Source organism: Rana temporaria, chromosome 3 (assembly GCF_905171775.1).
Source record: "Rana temporaria chromosome 3, aRanTem1.1, whole genome shotgun sequence".
NCBI lineage: Eukaryota > Metazoa > Chordata > Amphibia > Anura > Ranidae > Rana > Rana temporaria.
This window is the reverse complement of record NC_053491.1, coordinates 78477292-78502802: the sequence shown is the minus strand read 5'-3', so window position 1 is coordinate 78502802 and position 25511 is coordinate 78477292. Positions and strand designations below refer to the sequence as shown.

At 45.3% G+C, this 25511-nt stretch overlaps 1 protein-coding gene across 3 annotated transcripts in view; it reads left to right on the top strand.

Moving 5' to 3' along the window:
- The window catches only part of LOC120931399 (threonine--tRNA ligase 2, cytoplasmic-like), a 67481-nt gene that overhangs the window by 24458 nt on the left and 17512 nt on the right, over nucleotides 1-25511 (top strand). For 2 of the 3 annotated variants that reach the window (XM_040342796.1, XM_040342797.1), the window contains 10 exons: nucleotides 6061-6251; nucleotides 7573-7696; nucleotides 11175-11296; nucleotides 13374-13491; nucleotides 14350-14414; nucleotides 16617-16695; nucleotides 18711-18857; nucleotides 19498-19596; nucleotides 23591-23757; nucleotides 24014-24176. In XM_040342796.1, the coding sequence (XP_040198730.1) occupies nucleotides 6061-6251; nucleotides 7573-7696; nucleotides 11175-11296; nucleotides 13374-13491; nucleotides 14350-14414; nucleotides 16617-16695; nucleotides 18711-18857; nucleotides 19498-19596; nucleotides 23591-23757; nucleotides 24014-24176 (1275 nt within the window). Of the gene's footprint in view, nucleotides 1-1979; nucleotides 2082-6060; nucleotides 6252-7572; nucleotides 7697-11174; nucleotides 11297-13373; nucleotides 13492-14349; nucleotides 14415-16616; nucleotides 16696-18710; nucleotides 18858-19497; nucleotides 19597-23590; nucleotides 23758-24013; nucleotides 24177-25511 lie in introns of all 3 variants that reach the window. The other variant, XM_040342795.1, reaches the window with a different exon arrangement.

Genomic DNA, 25511 nt, shown 5'->3' with positions numbered 1-25511 from the left:
TTCCCTCCACTGGCACCACGGATGGGTCCCCATTCCCTCCACTGACACCACGGATGGGTCCCCGTTCCCTCCACTGACACCACGGATGGGTCCCCGTTCCGTCCACTGACCCCACGGATGGGTCCCCGTTCCGTCCACTGACCCCACGGATGGGTCCCCGTTCCGTCCACTGACCCCACGGATGGGTCCCCGTTCCGTCCACTGACCCCACGGATGGGTCCCCGTTCCGTCCACTGACCCCACGGATGGGTCCCCGTTCCGTCCACTGACCCCACGGATGGGTCCCCGTTCCGTCCACTGACCCCACGGATGGGTCCCCGTTCCGTCCACTGACCCCACGGATGGGTCCCCGTTCCGTCCACTGACCCCACGGATGGGTCCCCGTTCCGTCCACTGACCCCACGGATGGGTCCCCGTTCCGTCCACTGACCCCACGGATGGGTCCCCGTTCCGTCCACTGACCCCACGGATGGGTCCCCGTTCCGTCCACTGACCCCACGGATGGGTCCCCGTTCCGTCCACTGACCCCACGGATGGGTCCCCGTTCCGTCCACTGACCCCACGGATGGGTCCCCGTTCCGTCCACTGACCCCACGGATGGGTCCCCGTTCCGTCCACTGACCCCACGGATGGGTCCCCGTTCCGTCCACTGACCCCACGGATGGGTCCCCGTTCCGTCCACTGACCCCACGGATGGGTCCCCGTTCCGTCCACTGACCCCACGGATGGGTCCCCGTTCCGTCCACTGACCCCACGGATGGGTCCCCGTTCCGTCCACTGACCCCACGGATGGGTCCCCGTTCCGTCCACTGACCCCACGGATGGGTCCCCGTTCCGTCCACTGACCCCACGGATGGGTCCCCGTTCCGTCCACTGACCCCACGGATGGGTCCCCGTTCCGTCCACTGACCCCACGGATGGGTCCCCGTTCCGTCCACTGACCCCACGGATGGGTCCCCGTTCCGTCCACTGACCCCACGGATGGGTCCCCGTTCCGTCCACTGACCCCACGGATGGGTCCCCGTTCCGTCCACTGACCCCACGGATGGGTCCCCGTTTCTTCCACTGACCCCACGGATGGGTCCCCGTTCCCTCCACTGACACCACTGATGGGTCCCGGTTCCCACCACTGAAGGATCCCGATTCCCTCCACTGACACCACTGATGGGTCCCGATTCCCTCCACTGATGGGTCCCGATTCCCTCCACTGATGGGTCCCGATTCCCTCCACTGATGGGTCCCGATTTCCCTCCACTGACACCACTGATGGGTCCCGATTCCCTCCACTGATGGGTCCCGATTCCCTCCACTGATGGGTCCCGATTCCCTCCACTGACACCACTGATGGGTCCAGATTCCCTCCACTGACACCACTGAAGGGTCCCCATTCCCTCCACTGGCACCATTCCTCCTATTAAAACCAATGAGGGGGCACTGATGCCAGGGAATTTTCTACTATCACTGGCCACTCTAGCCCCCCTAAACCTGAAGAACAGTAAACTGGCCCTTTGCTTAGAAAATTTGGAGACCCCTGCTCTAGAAGTATACTCATTCAGTTAAATTTATGTGGAAGGTGCTTTTATTTCCGGTTGGTATTAAAGTGGAGTGCTGAAGGATTTGAACCTCTCTCAGGTTTTAACTGCTGTCGTTCTCTGTTGGGAAGAATCCCCTTCACTTCTGATTATGTCACTGAGACAGTTAGGCTTCCCATACATGGATCAAAATTTGGCCAGTTCAGCAGGGACCAGCCATATTTTGATCTGTGTGACCACTGTGGTTGAACAGAAGTCCATATACTGATTTGACTTCTATTCAACCACCTTGTTGGTCTATTTGCACTATGTTGCTTATTTAGCGAAGGGTCAAATTCTTAGATCGATGTATGTGTGCCATGGGTTGTTGCACGTTTTTCTTTTTTTGCCGTTTTATTTGTTTTGCAGTTCAGCACATACTGGTAATTTTCTGTTTTTGATTTATAGTCCCCAGACAAGTTCTTACTTTTACTGAGGAGAAGTCAGATCCCAGTAGATGATAACAAAGGGCGACCCAAAGGAAAAGCAACCCATTCTGCCAATCAGGAGGTAAGAGTGTGTTTGTCAGTTTATAAGACCAACCCAGCATATAAAAATGAAGATGAGTTGGATGTTTTAGTAACATTGCATTGTTTAAAAGATTTCACGCTTGCTAGAAGATCTATTGAATTTTTTTTTTAATAATAGATGATGAACATTGGTTACAATGAGACTAGTTTGTTTATAATTGTATTTATTATTGGTTCTTGTATAGCGCCGTCAATTTACGCAATGCTTTACACATATATTGTACATTCACATCAGTCCCTGCCCTCAAGGAGCTTAGAATCTAAGGGCCAGATTCACATAGAACTGTGGCGGCGTAACGTATCGTAGATTCACAGAGCACTTGCGATGAAAACTACGACGGGCGGGCCAATTCAAATAGGCGTGTGCCATTTAAATTAGGCGCGCTCCCGCGCCGGACCTACTGCGCATGCTCCGTTTTGCAAATCCCGTCGTGCTTTGCGTGCCGTGACGTCATTTTTTCGAACGGCGACGCGCTTAGCGTACTTCGGTATTCCTAAGACGTGTTACGCAAACGACGTTCATTTTAAAATTTCGATGCGGGAACGACGGCCATACTTTAGACAGCAATACGTTTGCTGACTAAAGTTAGGGCACCTAAAACGATGACTAACTTTGTGACGGGAAACTAGACTAGCGGCGGCGTAGCGAACGCGAAAATCCGTCGTGGATCCGCCGTAAGTTCTAATTTGCATACCCAACGCTGGTTTACGACGCAAACTCCCCCCAGCGGCGGCCGCGGTACTGCATCCTAAGATCCGACAGTGTAAAACAATTACACCTGCCGGATCTTAGGGATATCTATGCGTAACTGATTCTGTGAATCAGTCGCATAGATAGAAACAGAGATACGACGGCGTATCAGGAGATACGCCGTCGTATCCCCTTTGTGAATCTGGCCCTAAGGTCCCTTACTTGCACACACTAGGGCCAATTTTAGACAGGAGCCAATTAACCTACCAGCATGTCTTTGGAGTGTGGGAGGAAGGAAATTGTCTTTGCTGACCATATACCTGGCCGTTTTGATGCCTTTCCATCCACTAACATTTTTTTAGACCGCATTTGGAAACTGGAAAGCGATTTGTGGTTGAATAAAGGCCACCAAATTGCCTAGCGCATGTTCAGTCTGAAACCTGTTACTGAGCAGCAATTACTTTGTGTTCTTTTATTTTTTCACCTATTCTTATTTCCTTTGCCCATTGTATCACTGTTGTAATCATGTATCAAACGCTCTCATCAATGCTATCTGTCTGAATACAAAACTCTGTGAGGAAGTCTAATGTAGATTAAAACTTCATTTGTAATACTTTCCATTGTGGTTTATCAGTAGGTGTGTTGCCAATGCCAACACATGTATTTTCACTTGGCTGATCTGGGTCAGGACACGTCTGTCATTTTTATAATAATAATTTAAGTTTACATAAAAGTAAAGTGTACATAAAAATACAATAAAAATAAAGATCTATTAAAAAAATTGCCTGTGCCCTTTTTGATTCCTTTATTGGTCCGCCGGTACTAGTTGTGTGCTGTAGTACAGTGTAAGGACATTCTGAAGAAAAACAATGGCAATAAGGAACTGTTGTGCATGTTTACATGACGGAATACTGAAATGAATTGCTGTACATGGCCCTCTGACCTGTGTTTCTACTGATGATAATCACCCAAGATAAGCATATACAGAATGTCGCTCCATACCATACGGAAAGACCATTTCAATCTAATATTCATTGACATGCAAGTTTTCTCGCCTATAAAATATTTTTGCTCTTCCTTTTAATAGAACCTGCAGCCAGGTTCAACAAAATCTAACTATAAGATTATATGTGTATTCAACATATTTTGTGCATGTTATTTAGTTGTAAAAAGCTCCCCTTGTGTGAATGTCTAAGAGCCCTGCTGGTGTGTGTGTGTGTGTGTGTGTGTGTGTGTGTGATATTGGCAGTCCCAACAGATTCAGAGCTGGCAATGCCTGCCAATCAGTGATGTCCATTGTGGGCACTGATTGGCATCCATTGTGGGCACTGATTGGCATCCATTATTTGTGATTGTCATCCCTGGTGGTCTAGGGTGGCATACCTGTGGTGGGCATCCCTGGTGGTCTAGTGGCATCCCTGGTGGTCCAGTGTGGGCATCCTCAGGGGGCTGTGCTGATAATCGATCAGCACAAACCCCCCCCCCCCCCGATTACCGGCTTTTCCTGTTTACATCGTGATCAGCCGTGATTGGACACGGCTGATCACATGGTAAAGAGTCTCCGTCTGAGACTCTTTACCTAGATCGGTGTTGCGGGGTGTCAAACGGACACCCTGCAACAACGATCGACGCGATGCGCGCCCCCGGTGGCGCGCAGCGGCTCAATATCCTGAGGACGTCATATTGAAACCACTATGCCGACGTCTTTTTGCATAAGGCGGGCGGCAAGTGGTTAAAGAATACGTAAACCCATCCATCATTTCATATTTCTGATATGTGCCTGCATGTACTTGTATAAAAAAGTATCCTGTTCTCTTTTTTTTATTACTGTGTGTGAAATCCTTGGAGTTCCTGCTAGTCCCTCTGCTTTCCTATTAAAAACAGACCACACTAGGTATGAGAGCACAGCGTAGTCAGTTCTCTATCTGTACTGGAAACTCAATGATCAAACTTGTCCTGAGACACCGCCCACCCCGCCATTCACTAGAAAGATCAGTGTGCTGCTGTTTCTCCTTGCCCAGCTCTCATGCAACTGAGAACAGAGGGAATGTGATCACTTATAAAAAGAAGGGAAGTTGTATTTATTAGAGCTGCACAATTCTGGATAAAATGAGAATCATGTTTTTTTTTTGGCTTGAATAAAGATCACGACTCTCTCACGATTCTCAGGGTAATGTCTTTCAAATGGGAAAAAAAATTGGGATAACCGTTTAGGGTTGTGTGGTTTGTGTTTTTTTTTTTTCTTTCATTGAAGTGTATTTATTTATTTTTTTACCAAAAATTGTGTTTGAACGACCACTGCGCAAATACAGTGCGACATAAAATATTGCAATGACCACTATTTTATTCAATAGGCTCTCTGCAAAAAATATATATAATGTTTAGGGGTTGTAAGTAAATTGTCAAGCAAATAATGGTTAAACTGACCTCATTTACAGACCGAAGTTCATCCCTTTTGATCTAAAAGAACCAAAAGGATACAATGTTTCTTTTTATCTCAACCGCTGTGATTAAACTTTGGTTGCTTTTTTTTTTTTTACAGCTGTGGGCAGTTTGGGGACCCCAAAGCACCCTCCCTATGTTGAGGGCATGTGGCCTGGTATGGTTCAGGAGGGGGATGTTCTCTCGTCCCCCCCCCCCCCATTTTCCTGTGGCCTGCCAGTTGGGAGCTCGGATAAGGGTCTGGAATGGATTCTTGGGGGGACCCCCACACGTTTTTATCTTTTTTTGACATGGGGTTCCCCCTAATAATCATACCAGACAGAAGGGCCTGTTATGGACTGGGGGGGGGGAAGGGGCACGCCGTTTTCTTTTTTGTTTTTGTTTTAAGCCATGTTGCCGGGATCTGACAATACATTAAAACCACTGCTACTAAAAAAACTGCAGTTTTTTGTTTTTGTTTTTCTACTTTTTTTGCATGGAAACATGTCCCCTGGGGCAGTACCCGGGACCCCAAACACTTCTTTTTTTTTTTTTTTTTTTTTTTTTATGGCAATAACTTGCATACAAGCTTTTAAAATTGGCACTTTTGTTTTTTCATGTTCGTGTCCCATAGACGTTAATGGTGTCTGCACAAATTTTTTGCCTGTTCTCATTTTCTGAACTGGGCGGTGTTTGGCTCATCACTACTTATGACAATAGAGATGAGTGTTAGGGGCACAAGGAAGTAGGGGACTTCTAATGACATCATCAAATTGATACTTGGACCTGATATCATGTAATTTGTGGACTATAACTATGAGCATTGATTGGTAATCTCTCATCGTAGGCTCGCCCAGCACCAGCATTTATAAAGGACAGACTACAACTCTATGATGCCTTGAGAAAGGAACATGATGCCTTACTTGCAGAGCGGATTGCAAACCAGAGCAAAGCCATAAAGATAACACTGCCTGATGGAAGAGTGCTTGATGGGGAATCCTGGAAGACAACACCATATAAAGTAGCTGCTGGAATCAGGTAAGATGATAGAAAAATATTAATGAAATATGCACACTATTTATCTTTTTTTTTTTTTTTTTTTTTTGATGCTTTCACTTGGAAGATATGCATTTTTTAGTACCAGTGCCTCTTTCACACATATGGCTGGTGGGGAATGGGGTTGTAAGGTGGTAAATGCAAGTGACTGAGCAGCGGTTTTACTGCCGCTTGGCTGCCCACCTATTGTGTCTATCATGCAGCCAGCAGAGACTGTTCACATACCTGCAGCAAAAAGTTGTGTGCAGGGGAGCCGGTGACACTCGGAGCCATTCGGAAATACTCCGTTTGTAGCAGTGATTAATCTATTGTCTGTGTGTCATTACAACATCCTGGCCCGAATTCACAACGGAGTTACGACGGCGTATCTCCGGATACGCCGTCGTAACTCTGAGTTGCGGGGTCGTATCTATGCGACTGATACATAGAATCAGTTACGCATAGATTTCCCTAAGATCCGACCGTCGTATCTTAGGATGCATATTTACGCTGGCCATTAGGTGGCGCTTCCGTATATTTCCGTGAGGAATATGCAAATTAGGTAGTTACGCCGATTCAGAAACGTACGTCCGCACGGCGCATTTTTTTAAGTCGTTTACGTTAGGCTTTTTTCCAGCGTAAAGTTACCCCTGCTATATGAGGCGTATCCTATGTTAAGTATGGACGTCGTTCCCGCGTCGAATTTTGAAAATTTTACGTTGTTTGCGTAAGTCAATCGCGAATAGGGCTGTACGTAAGCTACGTTCACGTCTAAAGCATTGCCGATTTGCGACGTAATTTCGAGCATGCGCACTGGGATTCTTTCACGAACGGCGCATGTGCCGTTCGTAAAAAACGTCAAATACGTGGGGTCACACTACATTTAATTAAAACACGCCCACATTATCCACATTTGAATTAGGCGGGCTTACGCCGGACCACATACGCTACGCCGACGTAACATAGGGCGCAAGTTTTTTCTGAATAAGGAACTTGAGCCCTAATTTACGGCGGCGTAACGTATCTGAGATACGTTACGCCCCGCGGATAGATACACCAATGTATCTGAATCTGGGCCCCTGTATCAAAATTGAGTGCCTCACAGCAAAATGCCACAGTGAAACTATGGAAGGCTATGATGCTGTTACTAGAGGATCTTGGTAGGGAGTTACATTGTGGACCAAGGAGAAGGGGGGGTTTTAAGTGTTTAATTGTGAATTAATTGATGTTTTTTACACAAAAATAAAACTGGTTGACAACATATCTATGGCCTCTTAGGTTTCCAAAGTGAAAATGTGTTTGTAATTTTTTTCCTCTTTTATAGTCGCAGCTTGGCAGAGAACACTATAATAGCCAAAGTGAATAATGAACTGTGGGACCTTGATCGGCCACTAGAGGGAGACTGCACTTTAGAGCTGCTGACATTTGACAATGAAGAAGCTCAAGCTGTAAGTGAAATGGCTTTGGGAAATAAGAACATCTACTGCAAAAGTTTCTATTTATTTTTTAACATCAATCATGATGTGCATGCAGCACTCTATATAGAACTGTTTTGTGCTTCTCCAGTTGAGCTTTCAGATTTCTATTTCATGCCTGGAGATGAGCACAACCAAGGAGGCACTGGACTCTTCAATGTCAGAGTTACTTAAAGGATTACTCCATTTTCCTAAAAGAAAAATATATAAGAAGTTACGTTGGCGTATCTGTTGATACGCCAACGTAACTTCTAGGATGCGCCGGCGTATCTTTTTTCTGTATTCAGAAAGCAAGATACGCCGGAATTTTGCTAAGATACGACCGACGTAAGTCTCTTACGCCGTCGTATCTTAGGGTGCATATTTACGCTGGCCGCTAGGTGGCGCTTCCGTTGATTTTGGCGTAGAATATGCAAATGAGCAAGATACGCCGATTCAGAAACGTACGTGCGCCTGGCAGATTTTTTTACGTTGTTTACGTAAGACTTTTTCCGGCGTAAGGTTACTCCTGCTATATGAGGCGTATCCAATGTTAAGTATGGACGTCGGGACAGCGTAAAATTTTGCGTCGTTTGCGTAAGTCGTTCGCGAATAGGGCTTTGTGTAAATTACGTTCACATGGAAAGCATTGACTATTTGCAACGTGATTAGGAGCATGCGCACTGGGATACGTTCACGGGCGGCGCATGTGCCGTTCGTTAGAGACGTCATTTACGTGGGGTCATGTTTTATTTGCATAAAACAAGCCCACCTCATCAAAATTTGAATTTGGCGCGCTTACGCCGGCAAATTTACGCTACGCTGCCGTAACTTCGGGCGCAGGTTCTTTGTGAATCCAGCCCCTGCCTCACTAAGTTACGGCAGCGTAGCGTAAATTTGCCGGCGTAAGCGCGCCAAATTAAAATTTTACATTTCACATTCTAGCGCACAGGTTTCCAGCAGACAAATGTTTCTTAGCATGCTAAGAAACATGTCCGCTGGAAGCCTGTCCGTCGGACATGTTCGGTCGTCTGTACGACTCACCGGACATGTCCGCTCGGCCGAAAGCCCTTGCATGCGTCAAAGTGATTTGGTCTGATGGTGTGTATAGCCATCAGACCAAATGATCCCAGCGGACATGTCCGATGAAAACGGTCCGCGGACCATTTTCATCGGACATTTCCGCTAGTGTGTACGAGGCCTAATACTAATGTACTCGCCTGCGCTAAGCAAAATGTTACCACCTTCTCAAGTGGGAATCATTACAGACCATGCAAAGGTGTTCACAAAATCTCTAAAGTACTAAACCTGTGAAAAGGCTTGCCGGTATTCCCATATTACCTTGGAGAGTTGTGGGAGGGATCCAGCATGCCCACCCACTACAGGCTGCCTGCAAATCCATTCGATGGGGGTGGATACAAGACTAGTCACCCTGAACGAGTAGTGAGTGCAGCAGTGACTGGTCTAAATAGAGGAAGATTCTGCACAGATGCAAGTTTCACACAAAACACACCAAGATTCTAGTAGGAACACTACTTGCGGTACTCTTAACTTTAGACAATATGGCCCGGATTCTTAAAGCACTTACGCCAACGTATCTTTCTATACGCCACGTAAGTGCACAGATGCGCCGTCATATCTATGCGCCTGATTCTTAATGCTAGATACGCCTGAAATGTGGCTTCATCCGACCGACGTAAGTTTCCTACGCCGTCGGCTGGGCACATATTTACGCTGGCCGCAAGGGGCGCTTCCATTGGTTTACGCGTCGAATATGCAAATGACGAGATACGCCGATTCACGAATGTACTTGCCCCCGTCGCAGGAGTATACGTCGTTTACGTAAGGCGTACGTCCGGCGTAAAGTTATTCCACCTATAGGAGGCGCATCCCATGCAAAGGTATGGACGACGGAACAGCCGTCGTATTTTACGTCGTTTACGTAAGTCGTACGTGAATGGGGCTGGGCGTAGGTTATGTTAACGTCGTAGGCATTGAGCCGTCGTATCTTAGGGAATAAAATTTGACGTGATTCTGAGCATGCGTGCGCATGCGCCGTTCGTTCGGCCCATCATTTGCATGGGGTCAAGCTTCATTTTAATGGATCACGCCCACTTCCTTCCTACTTTGAATTAGGCGGGCTTAAGCCGGACAATTTACGTTACGCCGGCGCAACGTTGGGAGCAAGTGCTTTGTGAATACTGTTATTGCCTCTCAATGTCACGTCGGCGTAGCGCATATGAGATGTGCTACCCCCCCACAAATATACGCCGCTCTACGTGAATCCGGGCCTATATGCTTATCCTGCAGTTCAGCTTTAACTTTCCCTTCCTCCATACAGTGCCATCTGGAGTTTTCTTTAGATAAAGTGAGCCTATAAGCAGTCAGTAATGCCTTCGAAATATTTTTTTTAATTCCTAATGCATTTATTTTTTGCAAAAAATTATACATTTAGGTAGTAAATCGTCAGTTTAAAAAATAAAATATTGACCTGAAACAATTATAGGCCCAGATTCTCTAAAAAACACCTATCTTTAGGCGGGTGTATCATATCTCGGATACACTACGCCGCCGTAACTTAGAGCGGCAGGTCCCGTATTCAGAAACATCTTCTGCTCTAAGTTATGGCGGCGTAGTGTATCTGATACGGCGTAAGCCCGCCTAATTCAAACTAGGCTGGTAGGGGGCGTGTTGTATGTAAATGTTATGTGACCCCACGTAAATGACGCTTTTATCAAACGGCGCATGCTCAGTATCACGTCGAATTTTCAAATTAAATTGCGCCCGCTCAATGCCTAGTCGACGTGAACGTAACTTACGTCCAGCCCCATTCACGGACGACTTACGCAAACGACGTAAAACGTGAAAAATACGACGCTGTTCCGACGTCCATACCTAACATTAGTACGCCTCATCGAGCAGGGGTAACTTTACGCCCAAAAAAGCCTTACGTAAACGGCGTAAAAAAATGCGCGGGGCGCACGTACGTTTGAGAAACGGCGTATCTAGCTCATTACCATATTCGACGCGTAAATCGACGGAAGCGCCGCCTAGCGGCCAGCGTAAATATGCAACATAGATACGACTGCGTAAGAGACTTACCCTGGTCGGATCTAAGACAAATCTATGCGAAACTGATTCTAAGACTCAGGCGCATAGATACGACGCCTCACACTCAGAGTTACGACGGCGTATCTGGAGATACGCCGGCGTAACTCCTACGAGAATCTGGGCTATAGCTTCTTTCAATGTCTGACCTTTACCTATCTGTCACTGCATACAGAAGGAAACAAAGTAATTGCCGCTTTCTTTTTCTTCGCCAACTATTTTTGTAGTTTTGATTTTGTTATTATAAGTTCTATAGCTTGTAGGTTTATGAAAGACCAAAGTTTTATAGCCATACCACTGACTCGTTTTGTCTGTTTAGCTCTTTCATAATGAGAAGGCCTTTCACTTGTCTTTCTCTCTGTAGGTCTACTGGCACTCTAGTGCCCACATTCTTGGGGAGACTATGGAGGATTACTATGGAGGCTGTCTGTGCTATGGGCCACCCATTGAAAATGGCTTTTATTATGATATGTTCCTAGAAGACAGGTACTTTAGATCTGAATGTGGGACCTTTTGGTTCTTGAAGAGTCACAATGGTTTGTGTGAAATTATTGTGTATTTTTTAAAGGTTTCTGAATGTAAAAATAGTGACTATAAATTACAACGTGGCATTATACTAACCATAGGCATTGTATCCTACAATGTTTTGTTTGTGCAGATCCTAGTTTCATATTAGAAAAAAGTCCACTGGTCTTAAGTTTTAATATAAACGCACATAGTCATATCCATATACTGTAGATATGGATAGATTTTTTTTTCTAGGTATGTAAATGTTAAGATGGCACATATGTAAGATGCAGGAGCTTAGTCCCCTGAGCCATCATCAAATCAAAACGTTACATGATGACTGTTCTCTAGCAGATGTAATCCTAGCACAGTTGTAATTTCAAAGATCAAATACCAGAATAGATATTGGCTGCGTGTTCTATTCAGGGTCATGGCTAAGGGGGTACCACCGGCCCTCCTGTATGGGGCCTGGGACAGCAAGGAGGCCCAGGCAAGCAGGGGGAATTGGATGTGGGCAAGGAGGGTTATCAACAAGGTGGGGGGCAATTACTGGAACAAATTTTCCTCTATGGCTCTCTCTGAAGCAGCTGAAAGAAAAAGCCATACAGGGGATAGGATCCAGTCACCCCCCCCCCCCCTTGCCGCTTCATCAATCACCCTCCCTGTGCACCATACATTTCCCCCTGCTGCCCAGCCCCTCCCTTTCCTGAATGAACAAAATTATTGATCCGTACCAATCACTTACTGTGTTTATAACCGAAGCATTGGTTGTATGTGGCCCTGTGTTGGGTTGTCTGTATGGGGCCCCCCCCCCCCTTTTTTTTTTTTTTTCGAACAGCAGCCCTGGTCATAGTTATTCTCACTATACACAGTAGTCGGTTGTGGACACTACTATTCTATTTAATACCATACTCAAGCTTGACAGAAATCACCACATGAAATATATTTACCCCCAGTGATTTGGTTTTGGAGAGATTAGAGAATAATTAAAATGTCTGTGTGTGTCCCTAGCACTTCCTGGCCTGACAAAAGGTGAGGGGAAAATCTCCCCAATATGGACACACATGGCAATTAAAAACAGATAATGGTTCTATCCCTGCCTTTGTTAACAAGGGTTCCCCCTGATGTTGCTAGAGGTGAGAAATGGCAAATTGATCTACCTACAGTGACCACCAATGCAAGTGGGCATTTCTACCCTGCTTTTGGGGGACGCCAAAATTTGTACTGTCTCCATTTACTTTTGTTTTATTATTCCTTTAATTTCAAGATTATTACTGAAAATGTTGTGAGCAGTAGGGTGTAATAATAATCAGGGCTTTTTTCCCAGCGGGAACGCGGGGGAACGCAGTTCCGGCACCTTCTGAACTGACTGTATGTAATAGCAAGGGATGCTGGGGTGTGCTGCAGGGTATTAATGCTCACTGCTGTGGATCTATTTTTGCAGGGGGGTCTATTGTTGCTGGTGGGGGACCTATTGTTTCTAGGGGGGTCTTATGTTGCTGGGGGGGTCAGTTATTGCTGAAAGAGATCTACTGTTTGGGGAGGAATCTATTGTTAATGGCAGCCAGAGAGTCTATTAATGCTGGCTGTACGGAAATCTGTTGATGCTGCCGTGAGTCTATTGTTGCTGGCGGGGACATTTTGCTGTGGGTGGTCCATTGTTGTTAGGGGGATCTATTATTGCTGACTGCAGGGGATCTATTTTACTGCTTTTCTTGATATCATTACCAAATTCCATATAAACTACTTGGCACCACAAAATGATACTTGGCTCTATATTGTCTAAAAGGGGCGAAATTGGGAGGTGGGTAGGGGGCAGAGAAAAGGGGTGACTCAGAAAGGGGGTGTTCCTGCACCTATTGTCTGAGGAAAAAAAGCCCTAATAATAATAATAATAATAAAAAAAAAAATATATATATAAATATATATTATGCTAGGTATGCCCTATTGTATATTATTCTTATATTTAACAATGTTCCACAGGTTAGGGACTATGATGACGCACCACGAACTGGTGGTTTGCACACTGTAAAATGATGTGTTGTCATCTTTCTAGAGGGGTATCCAGCAACGAGTTTCCTGTCCTAGAGAACATGTGTAAAGCCATCATCAAGGAGAAACAACCCTTTGAAAGGTTGGAAGTCAGCAAAGAGATACTATTAGAAATGTTTAAGGTAATGGAGACAGAATGTTAATGTACAAATTGATGAGTGTTCACATTCTCCTTTTGTAATCCCTCATTACTGTTTATAACCACTGTCTTTGCTTAGAATGATTATTTCTGTATCACAGGTGTCTGACATTATATCAGTTAAGGTCTCATTCACACATATGGGGCCCAACTACGATTCAAAGCAGGAGACGCAATGGGGGTTCCTACGAACCGCTGCTGATGCTGACAGCAGCCGCAGCCATTCGCATGTAATCAAACAAGTAGCGGTTACCTGCAGTTGATCAGCCCTAGCCAGTTTGTTTGTGAAAGCCCCACTAATGCCCCGTACATACGATCGGTTTTCCTGTTGGAAAAAGTCTGAGAGCTTTTGGTCAGGGATCCCGACCGTGTGTATGCTCCATTAGACTTTTTCCAACAGGAAAACTGCTGCAAATAGATAGAGAGCAGGATCTCTTTTTTTTTTTTTTTGCCGTCAGGAAAAAAAATTATCGGAAAAAAACTGAACTGCAGCATAAAATTCCTACGCATGTTCGGAAGCATTGAACTTAATTTTCTTGGCTCGTCGTAGTCTTTTACATCACTGCATTCTTGGCAGTCAAATGTTCACCAAACTTTTGTGTGACCGTGTGTATGCAAAGCAGGCTTGAGAGGAATTCCGTCGGAAAAAACATCCAACTTTTTTCCGACGGGAAAACCGGTCGTGTGTACGGGGCATAAGTCTCCTGCAGGAAACTGTACTTGGCCCCATATGCAAGTGTGAATAAGACCTTAAAGGACATTGTATTTGAAATCAATAACCACTTGCGTTTATATTCCTTTTTTATACACTCTTAATTTTTTTTCTTTTTTTTTTTTCTAGTATAACAAATTCAAGTGCCGAATTTTGAATGAAAAGGTTGATACGCCAACAACGACTGTTTACAGGTGATCAGATTTTGTCTGCTGCACTTTGTGTCATATAAAATAAAAATCTAGTAGGGAAAAAGAGACCCTCTCGGTAACAAAGACATATGCATAGAGCTGGGAACTCCGTTGAAATAGACTTTACCACTAAGAGATAAAATAAGCTGATCTAGGATTTACCCTGCCAACATTCTGCCATAAACTGACACTTCTTTTTTGTGTCAACTGACCCTTTAATTGAATTTTGCATGCTTTGTTGAGTGAACCATTAGATTTAATAACCAAAGTCTTTGGGGTTGAATTACTAAAGGCAAATATGCTGTTGACTTTCCAAGGAAGTTGCCCTTTACAAGTGACTTTTCCCCAGAGCTTAGTGAATAGGGGTAACATTTCACTTTGCAAATGTAGCGCCTGTGTGCTTTCAGTACAGGTGCTATGTTAAATTTAGAGGGGGATGAGAGAGTTACTTTGCTCTCATCCATGTTGATTTGTGTAAATTGGGTTTCTGCCAGGCTGGGCTGTTCTGTGGTACCATTTTGTGTTCCAAAGATACCGTTCCATCTTTGGATAGCAGGTGGTGCCAGAGGGGTCCAGGCGGAGGCGCCTTTCTCCAGCAGGCAATCGGAGGAATGTTTCCCTCGCGGGGCATGCTGGGGGAGGGTATTTCCTCGGCAGACGCCATTTTGTGAGGGTCTTCGCCCGTTCCTGGTTCCAGGTGCGGCACCCACCTTTAGGGTGTGCGCACATCACAGGCCCCGGCGAGATGGCCTACCAGGCCAGGGCGCACGCGCTACGTGGAGTTCCTGACTCTGGGCTCTCATGGCCCGGAGCAACCAAAGCTGCAAAGGGGCCCCAGTGACTTACTGGGTTCCCACATTCCATGAAAAGGATCCCAAGCGAGTTGTGCTGTTCGGTGGGGCATCGGTCTGAGGTGAGCCTGGAGGCAGGTGATCCAACAGGGCTTAGACAATCAATCGGGGATCTGGGTGGCCGGACACTGAGAAGTTTTATGCTGCAACTTGTCAGTCGGTGACCCCCAAAACCAAGAAGTCTACCTGATGGAGATTCAGGCAAATTATATTCGCTGAGAGGATTCTCTCTATTATCTACGTTCCTGAGTAAAGAGCCTGTGGCAGAGGTTCCACTCCTAATTCTAATTCTAATTCTATTAGAGCCAAGTCGGTGGCAGAGACTTGTTCCTTCTCAGAAGTTCTAAGTGATACTCTGGCTGCCAGGTCGGTGTGAGAGGCCTGTCCAGGTACACTTCACCCACTCCGGCTGGAGTGGCGACGTGAGTTAAAGTCCCATTGGAGGCAGGACTGCTTCCGTTATCCATAGGCCTGAATCTGCAAATTCTCCTTTCACCAACCTATTTCTATCCACCTATCCAAGTTAACTGTTTGCCATGTTGGGCAAGAAATAAAAGCACAGAAAAAGACACCCTGCTGTTTGGACATTCCGTTATTGCATCTCATCATCATCATCATCCCTAGACACATCACAGAGGTACCATAACATGCCATCCCAAATCTAACCAGCGGCTCCAGAGGGGGTAGCGCTACACAAAGAATACCCAATCACATGCAAGGGAAATTTAAAAAAGAACAGTATTTTTGCTTGCACGTGATTGGGTGATAGAAGTTAGCAGAGCTTCAATTATTTCACCAGCTGTGTAAAAAATGTCAATGAAAACTGCAACTTCCCCTGCAACATGAATAATCTATTTTGCCTTCAGTAAATTGACCCCTTTGTGTTGGGCATTTTATCACTTGGTTACTGGCATGTAATGCAATATATTTACACTATATGGCCAAATGTATGTGGACACCCAATAAAACTACTGAATACAGATACACAAAGTTAGATCCAATTAATTGGAATGTCAAATGTGAGCCAGGTCTTCCCATCCAAGATCAGGAACAGATCCTACAAATACTTTTTTTTTTTAGCTGAATAATAACAAATTCCCACAAACGCATTCCAGAATCTTGTGGAAAGTCTTCCCAGGATTGTGGCAGCTATTCAAACTTCAGAGGGAGAGCTAATTCCGCCCTTGGTTTTGGATGACCAACAAATAGAGGTGTGGTGGTCAGGTTTCCACAAATGTTTGGCCATATAGAATACCGAGCTGGTATCTATATATAATACATTGAAACGTATATAAACAATAAATTGGTTAAATTGCTGGGAAATGTAACCAAATATTTTTATCATCCCATCCAGGTGCGGTCCACTAATTGATCTGTGTAGAGGGCCACATGTGAGGCACACAGGGAAGATTAAAGCCCTAAAAGTATACAAGGTAATTGACTGAAGGACCTAGGCATGTGGCAGCGTCCAAACAAATTCAATGTTTACGCCAGTGCTGCAGATGGAAAAAACCCTCTATGCAGGGGCATTGCTAGGTCTACAAAAGATCTGGGGCTAGAGCCCATAGCAGAGAAGTAAAGAAAGTCATATGCTTGGGCGGACATACACAAGGTTATCAGTGGTGTACCCCAAGGTTCAGTGTTGGAACCCTTACTTTTAATATCTTTATAAATTATATTGGGTCTGGGATTAATAGTAACATTTCAGTCTTTGCAGATGACACCAAGCTATGCAGTGGAATAACGTCCTTACAAGATGTCTCCAACTTGTGAGCCATCCTCAATGCTCTGTCTAATTGGGTGACTATGTGGCAGATGAGGTTTAATGTTGATGTAAAGTTGGGGGCTAAGAATATGCATGCATCATACATACTAGGGGGAGTACAACTGGGGGGATCCGTAGTGGAGAAGGATCTGGGAGTTTTGGTAGATCATAAGCTCAATAATAACATGCAATGCCAAGCTGCGGTTTCCAAAGCAAGCAAAGTCCTTTCTTGTATTAAGAGAGGTATGGACTCCAATGAGAGAGATATAATTTTGCCCCTGTACAAATCATTAGTAAGACCTCATCTGGAATATGCAGTTCAGTTTTGGGCTCCAGTTCTCAAAAAGAAGATCAGGGGGACTGGAGAAAGTACAGAGAAGGGCAGCCAAACTGATAAAAGGCATAGGGGAACTTGGCTATGAGGAAAGATTAGAGGAACTGAATTCTTTCTCTTGAGAAGTGGAGATTAAGGGGAGATATGATGTCTAAATTCATAAGTGGTAAACATAGTGAGGTTGGTGGGGAGTTATTCACTTTAAGGTCATCACAAAGGGCTCAAGCTCAATTTCATCGTGGGCCGCATCAGCATTATGATTGCCCTCAAAAGGGCCAGTTGTATCTGTAAGATAAGATGTCCAGTGCATCCCCTCCCCATATTTTAGATGTCAAGAGCCACTCCACCGTCAGAAGTTGAGTCCTCCACTCTCCCTTACATCACAGTGCACCCCCCTTCCTTATGCTGCTGCTAAGAAAAAGCTGGATGCATTGCTTGAAAGCAGAAAGTAAGGGTCTGGAGGAGGACCAGAGGAGGGCTGGAGCTCTTCTGCAGCTCCAGGAGAGGTGCAAGGTCCACATGAAATGGCCTGGAGGACCGGATTTGGCCCGCAGTCCTTGTGTTTGACACCTGTGGTATAGAGGAAAGGAGATTTCATCTTCAAATATGGAAAGATTTCTTCACAGTTGGAGATGTGGAACCACCCTCCAGAGGTGGTTCTGATCAGCGCAGTAGATTGCTTTAAAAAAGGCCTGGATTCTTTCCTAAATGTACAGAATATACAGTTGATACTCGAAAAAGTAGAATATCGTGCAAAAGTTAATTTATTTCACTAATGCAACTTAAAGGTGAAACTAAGGCCTTGTACACCGGACTGTTTTCAGCGGACAGTCCGCTGCCGGATTTCTGTCTGATGGTTGTACACACCATCAAACAGAAATCCGCGCGGACACGATACGCGGTGACGCGGCGACGTGCGCTGCCCTGGAAGGTCAATGCTTCCACGCATGCGTCGAATCACTTTGACGCATGCGAGGGCTTTCGGCCGAGCGGACATGTCCGGTGAGTCTGTACAGACGACCGAACATGTCCGACGGACAGGCTTCCAGCGGACATGTTTCTTAGCATGCTAATTTGCTATTATTATTATTATTATTTGCTATACCAGATCGTACGATTTTCGTTTTTAGTCTCCTGCGTGTAATTCGCAAGTGTGAACGGGGCCTTTAAAAAATGACGATATCATATTCTCATCTGTCCATGTTACATATGGAAGTATGATTGCCCAGAGATGACCTATATCTTCCGCACCTCATTGACACTAGAAAATGGCACATTACTGGTCCACTCCACATAGCAATGCCAGTAATGTTGGTGTTGCCACTTTAAAAGAGTAATTCATGTTTCAGAATTCTTCAACATACTGGGAAGGAAAAGCTGACATGGAGACTCTGCAAAGAATATATGGAATATCATTCCCTGATAACAAGCTGATGAAACAATGGGAGCAGTTCCAGGAAGAGGCCAAAAACAGAGATCATAGAAAGATTGGGAAGGTTGGTAATGTATATTCTCTAAAAAAAAAAAAATGACACATCCGTAGTAAATGTATCAATTTTCATTAGTCAGTATGCAGCAGAATAGAGGGCAAAAATAAGTAATAATCATTCAGCTTAATGTAAGTGAAGGTACTTTATTAGAACATAATGTGCAAAGTTCTAATAATGCAAAGCAACCAGATTTTTACTTGTTTATATCAGCCAGGAATATATCTGTTTGTTGTGGGTCTCATTACTTAACATTTAATAGTCAAAAATTGTGAAATTAAGCTTACAAAATTGTATTGCCCAACTTTTGTTTGTGCCAAAAAAACTGTATTTAGAGAAATGTAGGCACAGCAATTGCTAACCATCAATAATAAAATACTATTTGCTTTCCTTTTACTTGGATACTTTCTAAGTCACTGAACCAGAATCAGTATGCACATTGGAGCCATAAAAATAGGAACGCCGGTCTGCAAACCTGTGCCAGCTCTGTACCTTTTATTGTAATCCATTGCATTACCATGATAGCCAGACAACCAGTATTTTCAGAAGAGCTTAGCAATCGCATTCTCCATGTTTTCTTCACTATAGATGTATTTTTGTTCTCTTTAAATATTCTGATGGTGTGTGCTGTGCTTTGTTTTTATTCTAGGACCAGGAACTCTTCTTCTTCCATGATTTAAGTCCAGGTAGCTGCTTTTTCCTGCCTCGTGGAGCTCACATATATAACACTTTAATTGAATTCATCAGGGTGAGTACAGCAATTATTTCTTTCTAGGCAGATAATAGGCAGAGTACTTTAAAGGATATAAGGTTGTCACTGAGGTGAGCACAATATTAATTTGATTAAAGTATTGTATTTATTATACAAACATGAATAACATCACATTGAAAAATATAAAAACATCACAATGTGTAATCAAGAAAACAGAGCTAGGGTTGATAAATGGCACTAGTTTCCGGCAAGGTAGTATTCAAGTTTATTGATACAGAGTCATCCAGCGTGTTTCGCAGAGCTGTCTCCGCTTCTTCAGGGAAACTACGTATATATCTAATTCTTGTTAGATTAAAAGAATACAGATTATTAAAACATAACAATCTACTGTATTTATCGGGGTATTGCATGCTCCGGCGTATAGCGCACACCCCTAAAGTGGACCCGCATTCCTGTGGAAAAAAGATTTTTGTACTTACAGTTTTGGTGTCTTGCGCGGCGTCCATCGGCGGCCTCTTCGGGTCCGGCGTCCGTCTGCGGCTTCGGGTGTCCTCTTCGTCGGGTCCGGCATTTTTCTGCGGTGTCCTCCCCGCTCGTTTCCCGCTTTCCCACGCCGAGTTTGAATACTGCGCCGGCATATACCGAGCGCAGTACACTTGTGTATAGGCGGGCAGGCTCGGCTACTCTCGCGCTCACGTCCTGTACGTCCAGGACGTGAGCGCGAGAGGAGCCGAGCCTTCCCGACTATACACGAATGTACTGCACTCGGTATATGCCGGCGCAGTACACTCGTGTATAGTCGGGCAGGTTTGGCTCCTCTCGCGCTCACGTCCTGTACGTCCAGGACGTGAGCGCGAGAGGAGCCGAGACTGCCCGACTATACACGAGTGTACTGCGCTCGGTATATGCTGGCGCAATATTCAAACTCGGCGCGGGAAAGCGGGTATCGGCGTATATCGCGCACCCACGATTTTGCCGCAAAAAAGTGTGCATATACACAAGATATAGAATATAGATATAGATATCTATATTCATCTTATTCAAAAATATCAATACTATATACAAAAAGGTGTCAAGAATTAAAAAGGCAAAGGACTTGTATTATATGTACGCTCTAGGAAACAGTATTGCATGTAGACTCTCTACAGCTGATCTTTTCCCCATTACTGACTTGCTAGGTCTTGCTCTGCACCTTGTCTTTGTGGGGCTGTCTTGGTAGAGGAAGGGCTTTGCTTCCTCACGATAGAACTTCCAGCAAGGAGAACAGTGAGCAGCACAGTACTAACATTCCCAAACCTTACACCCAATCTTCTGTGACCAGCAAGCAGAGGTAGCCTTAGTTCTTGCACTTCAGCTATGCCATGAAGTGTTCTGAAATGTATCAGGAGGAAGTCCAAACCAGAGGTACATCTTTCACGGTGGGACTATGGCACAATTAACATTTCTAAATGTTCCATATAACATAACAAATCTTCACTTTTTGCAAAAATTAAGGGGGTATATTTTAAGCTACATAGCCCTGGACATTCAACTTTTTTTTTTTTAGCGCCATAATACTACTGTCTCATAATTTAGAACTTGATGAATATGTCAAATGCTATTTATGAAATTGTCACAAATGTTGCATGAATTTGGCACATCACATTCAACTAAAGCCTTACCGCCAGATAAGTGTTGTGCCCAGGGGAGGGCTGGCAGGGGGGGCAGGGTGGAAATCTCCCCCCGGGCTGGTGACACTATGCACAGCCACCGGCCGCCACTACCAAATGCTGTTTTTGCAGAGCAGGAATATGCCTGCTGGAGCTCTGTTAACACAGGTCACGGCCGCTGCTCACCTCCCACTGTGCAGCCGTGCCTGTGTCAGAGACCCTCTTTACACAATAGTCCACAGCATGCACCCATCAAGTTTCCCAGGACACCCATTACATCAGATCTGATGTATATGGGGTCTGTGCGGACTCTGATGTAAGGGGGGTCTCTGTGTGGACTCTGATGTAAGGGGGGCCTCTGTGCGGACTCTGATGTATATGGGGTCTGTGCGGACTCTGATGTAAGAGGGGCCTCTGTGCGGACTCTGATGTAAGGGGGGCCTCTGTGCGGACTCTGATGTAAGGGGGGCCTCTGTGCGGACTCTGATGTAAGGGGGGTCTCTGTGCAGACTCTGATGTAAGGGGGGCCTCTGTGTGGACTCTGATGTAAGGGGGGCCTCTGTGCGGACTCTGATATAAGGGGGGCCTCTGTGTGGACTCTGATGTAAGGGGGGCCTCTGTGCGGACTCTGATGTATATGGGGTCTGTGTGGACTCTGATGTAAGGGGGGCCTCTGTGCGGACTCTGATGTAAGGGGGGGCCTCTGTGTGGACTCTGATGTAAGGGGGGGCCTCTGTGCGGACTCTGATGTAAGGGGGGCCTCTGTGCGGACTCTGATGTAAGGGGGGCCTCTGTGCAGACTCTGATGTAAGGGGGGCCTCTGTGTGGACTCTGATGTAAGGGGGGCCTCTGTGCAGACTCTGATGTAAGGGGGGCCTCTGTGCAGACTCTGATGTAAGGGGGGCCTCTGTGCAGACTCTGATGTAAGGGGGGCCTCTGTGTGGACTCTGATGTAAGGGGGGCCTCTGTGCGGACTCTGGTGTAAGGGGGGCCTCTGTGCGGACTCTTGTGATCATGAAAAATCTTAGACAGTTTTCCTCGATCCATCACTTTTCCACGCTCTATGGGCCCCTTGACTGGAATTGCCCCCCAGGCCTAAGGCTGCCAGCCCTCCCCTGGTTGTGCCTACTTTTATTGAATTGCAGCCAATATGTTAACATAATTCAATATCTGAGGAACAGCTTACACAAACGGCTGTATATATCAGAAGGGAAAATCTCTAACCCTTCCCCATCATCTACCACTCTGTAAGGTTTCTAGAAATTTTGCAATTGGAGAGATACAGTCTGAAAAGTAGGAACAAATTGCTTTGCAAAGCTATTGACATGGGTGCACGCTTGCATCTAAAATATAATTTAAGGCATGCAAGTCTAAAAAAGTTAAATTAAATAAGTCCATGACCAATTAAAATAAGCCATACCATAGTTAAAAATAACACTTCTGTGTATGTAGTTCTTTCCTGTCTTTTCAGGTCTTTAGAATTTCCAACCAGGGAGAGCCCTTGATTGCCATTTACAAAGATGATCCCAAAAGTGTAGTTGTGTACTATATACACTATGACACCTTTGGTTTAAACTTCTTTTGATGCTTTCCCAAAACTTGATATATTTATCCAGGGATATTCCTACTATGAGCCGGTGTAGTGTCACAGTCTGCTGCCTATCGTAGAATGCTGCGGAAGTCACGTGGTGGCCAACTGCGCATGCGCGATGCGTTCCAAACGCAACTGCGATGCGTTCCAATGGATTTACGACAGTACACACCAGCGAACCCGGCATTCAGGGCGACGTGGATTTAGAGGAAAGTGGCCAGTCGGCCTCACGTCCTCGCTTCGCTCGGACTGCTCGCTCGGCCTCCTGGCTCTTTTTTTAACTTCCTCCAATCCACAGGGATGTTAAGGAAAGAGCCTGGATGCCGACTGAGGTTTCGCTGGTGTGTACTGTAGTGAATTCATTGGAACGCATCGCACTTGCGTTTGGAACGCATGCGCAGTTGGCCGCCACGTGACTTCGGCAGCATTCTACGATAGGCAGCAGACTGTGACAATACACCGGCTACCTCCAGACGGAACATGTGCAGGGGCAGCACTAAGAGCAGAAAGTCCCCAGATAAAGCATCCGCCATAGGCAGCCCACCAACCCCTGACACGCTCCTGTATTTATCCAATGGATGTTATTAAAACTTTTGCAAAACTGCCCATATCCCATCCTATCCCCCCCCTCCTCCACAAAAATTATTGAGGAATCCCCTATCCTCCAGGTCCATGCTGAACCGGACAAATTTCAATCAGTGTATGGCAAGCGTAAGAGGTACATTTCTGTCAAAGAAAGAATTATTGTAAAACAAGTGTTACTAAGACAAGTAATACACATTTGTCACAGGAAGAATACCAAAATCGGAACTTTACAGAAGTGTCAACACCAAACCTCTACAACAGCAAGCTGTGGGAAGCCTCTGGTCACTGGCAGCATTACAGCGAGAACATGTTCTCCTTCGAGGTTGAGAAGGAAACCTTTGCCCTTAAGCCAATGAATTGTCCGGGACACTGGTAAACCGATACTATAATTTATCTTGAAAGACTTGCTATTTTCACAAGATTCTTCCTTTTTATCTTTTTATGGCGCTTCAAACTTTTTTGTCACATTATGTGTATATATACATGTTTTAACTCCAGAAAAGTACTAGTAGACTTCTGATAATAACCTGGCACTGTAGACGCACTTTATTACCAGTAAATTTTGCTTTATAAAGGATATTTTGCGTGATTTTGTAAAGGTCCAAATGATTTGTTAACTTTATTGCAGTCTTATGTTTGGCCATCGTCCTCGCTCATGGAGAGAGTTGCCTTTGCGGTTTGCAGATTTTGGTGTACTGCATCGTAATGAGTTATCTGGAGCATTAACTGGGCTGACCAGAGTCCGTAGATTCCAGCAAGATGATGCACATATATTTTGCACAATGGAGCAGGTAAAAAAAAAACTGTCTTTTTGTCTTCTATTTAAAGCGGAGTTCCGGCCACAATTTCACTTTTTTAAATATAAATACCCCTGTAATACACAAGCTTAATGTATTCTAGTAAAGTTAGTCTGTAAACTAAGGTCCGTTTTGTTAGGTTGTTACAGCATTTAGACACTTTATAAAATAGAAATTGACTGGGGCCATCTTAAGTGTGGGCATCATGAAGCCAGACTGTATGACTTCCTGGATTTCAGCCTTGCAGATCTCGCACATGCTCAGTGCTGCACAAGCAGTGTCAGATCAGGTTTCAGCACCTGTGCTGTCCAAGTCACATGATTCTTTGAGACTGGGGAGTGCACAGACTCCTGGAAAGTTACACCCACTACATTCCCAGGAGTCTGTGCGGTGTAGGTTAGGAAGCATTAAGGGCCAGATTCACAAAAAGCGGGCGCAACTTAACTTTTTCGATTTAAGTTATGTGACGGTATCGGTATGATATCCCCGTCAAGCATTCCCTCCTCTCCATACAAGAACATCACAGGATTCCCCACACATGAGTCAAGACTGGATGCTGGAACCAAGACACTTTATTGACACAAAAACTCAGCTTATATGTGGTTACAGCCTGTTAGGAACGCCCCCCTCACACAGTGGGGTTTCCCATACAGATTATAGGAGACAAGTCGGAGCCGACCATGCAGACACGTTTCTTTAGATAAAGACATCAGGGGAGTTAATTAATACACTGAAGCAATCAGAATAATTAACATACTACTTCTCTAATCATTTAGCCTGATGATACAATACACATCTTTTAAGGGTAAACACAGATCTTCTTTACACAACACAATAGATCAATTAACCTTTAGAATAGTGAGCGGACATTAGCACGTCAATAACCGGTCAGAGGAATGAATCACACATGAAATTCCTTTCTACCTCTACCCATGGCTAGCAGGGAGCAGTATACTGAGACATATAGGCAAATGTATCACAATGGCCCCCCTTTTGCTCCCTGCTCCGGCAAATCCGGTTGGACCTTCCCTGGTCCAGTAGGGTTGACGGGTTCAGAGCTTTTAGTCCGAGGTTAACTCCGTTTGGCATGACTGACCTCCCTTGGCAACTGCTTCAGACTCAGAGCCCCATAAGGTCAGCCACCCCCTGCTCCCTCCGCAGCCGCCGGTTCTCCTCTTTGAGCTTCTCCAGCTCCATCTCCAGTTCATGGAGCCTGGGGGGGTCAGCCCGCTGTGACCTCAGGTGGTTGTTCTCCTCCTCCATGCGGCTTATGCACTCCTCCAGCTCTATGTACTCACGGATCAGATCCTGCTTGCTCATGTCCTGCAG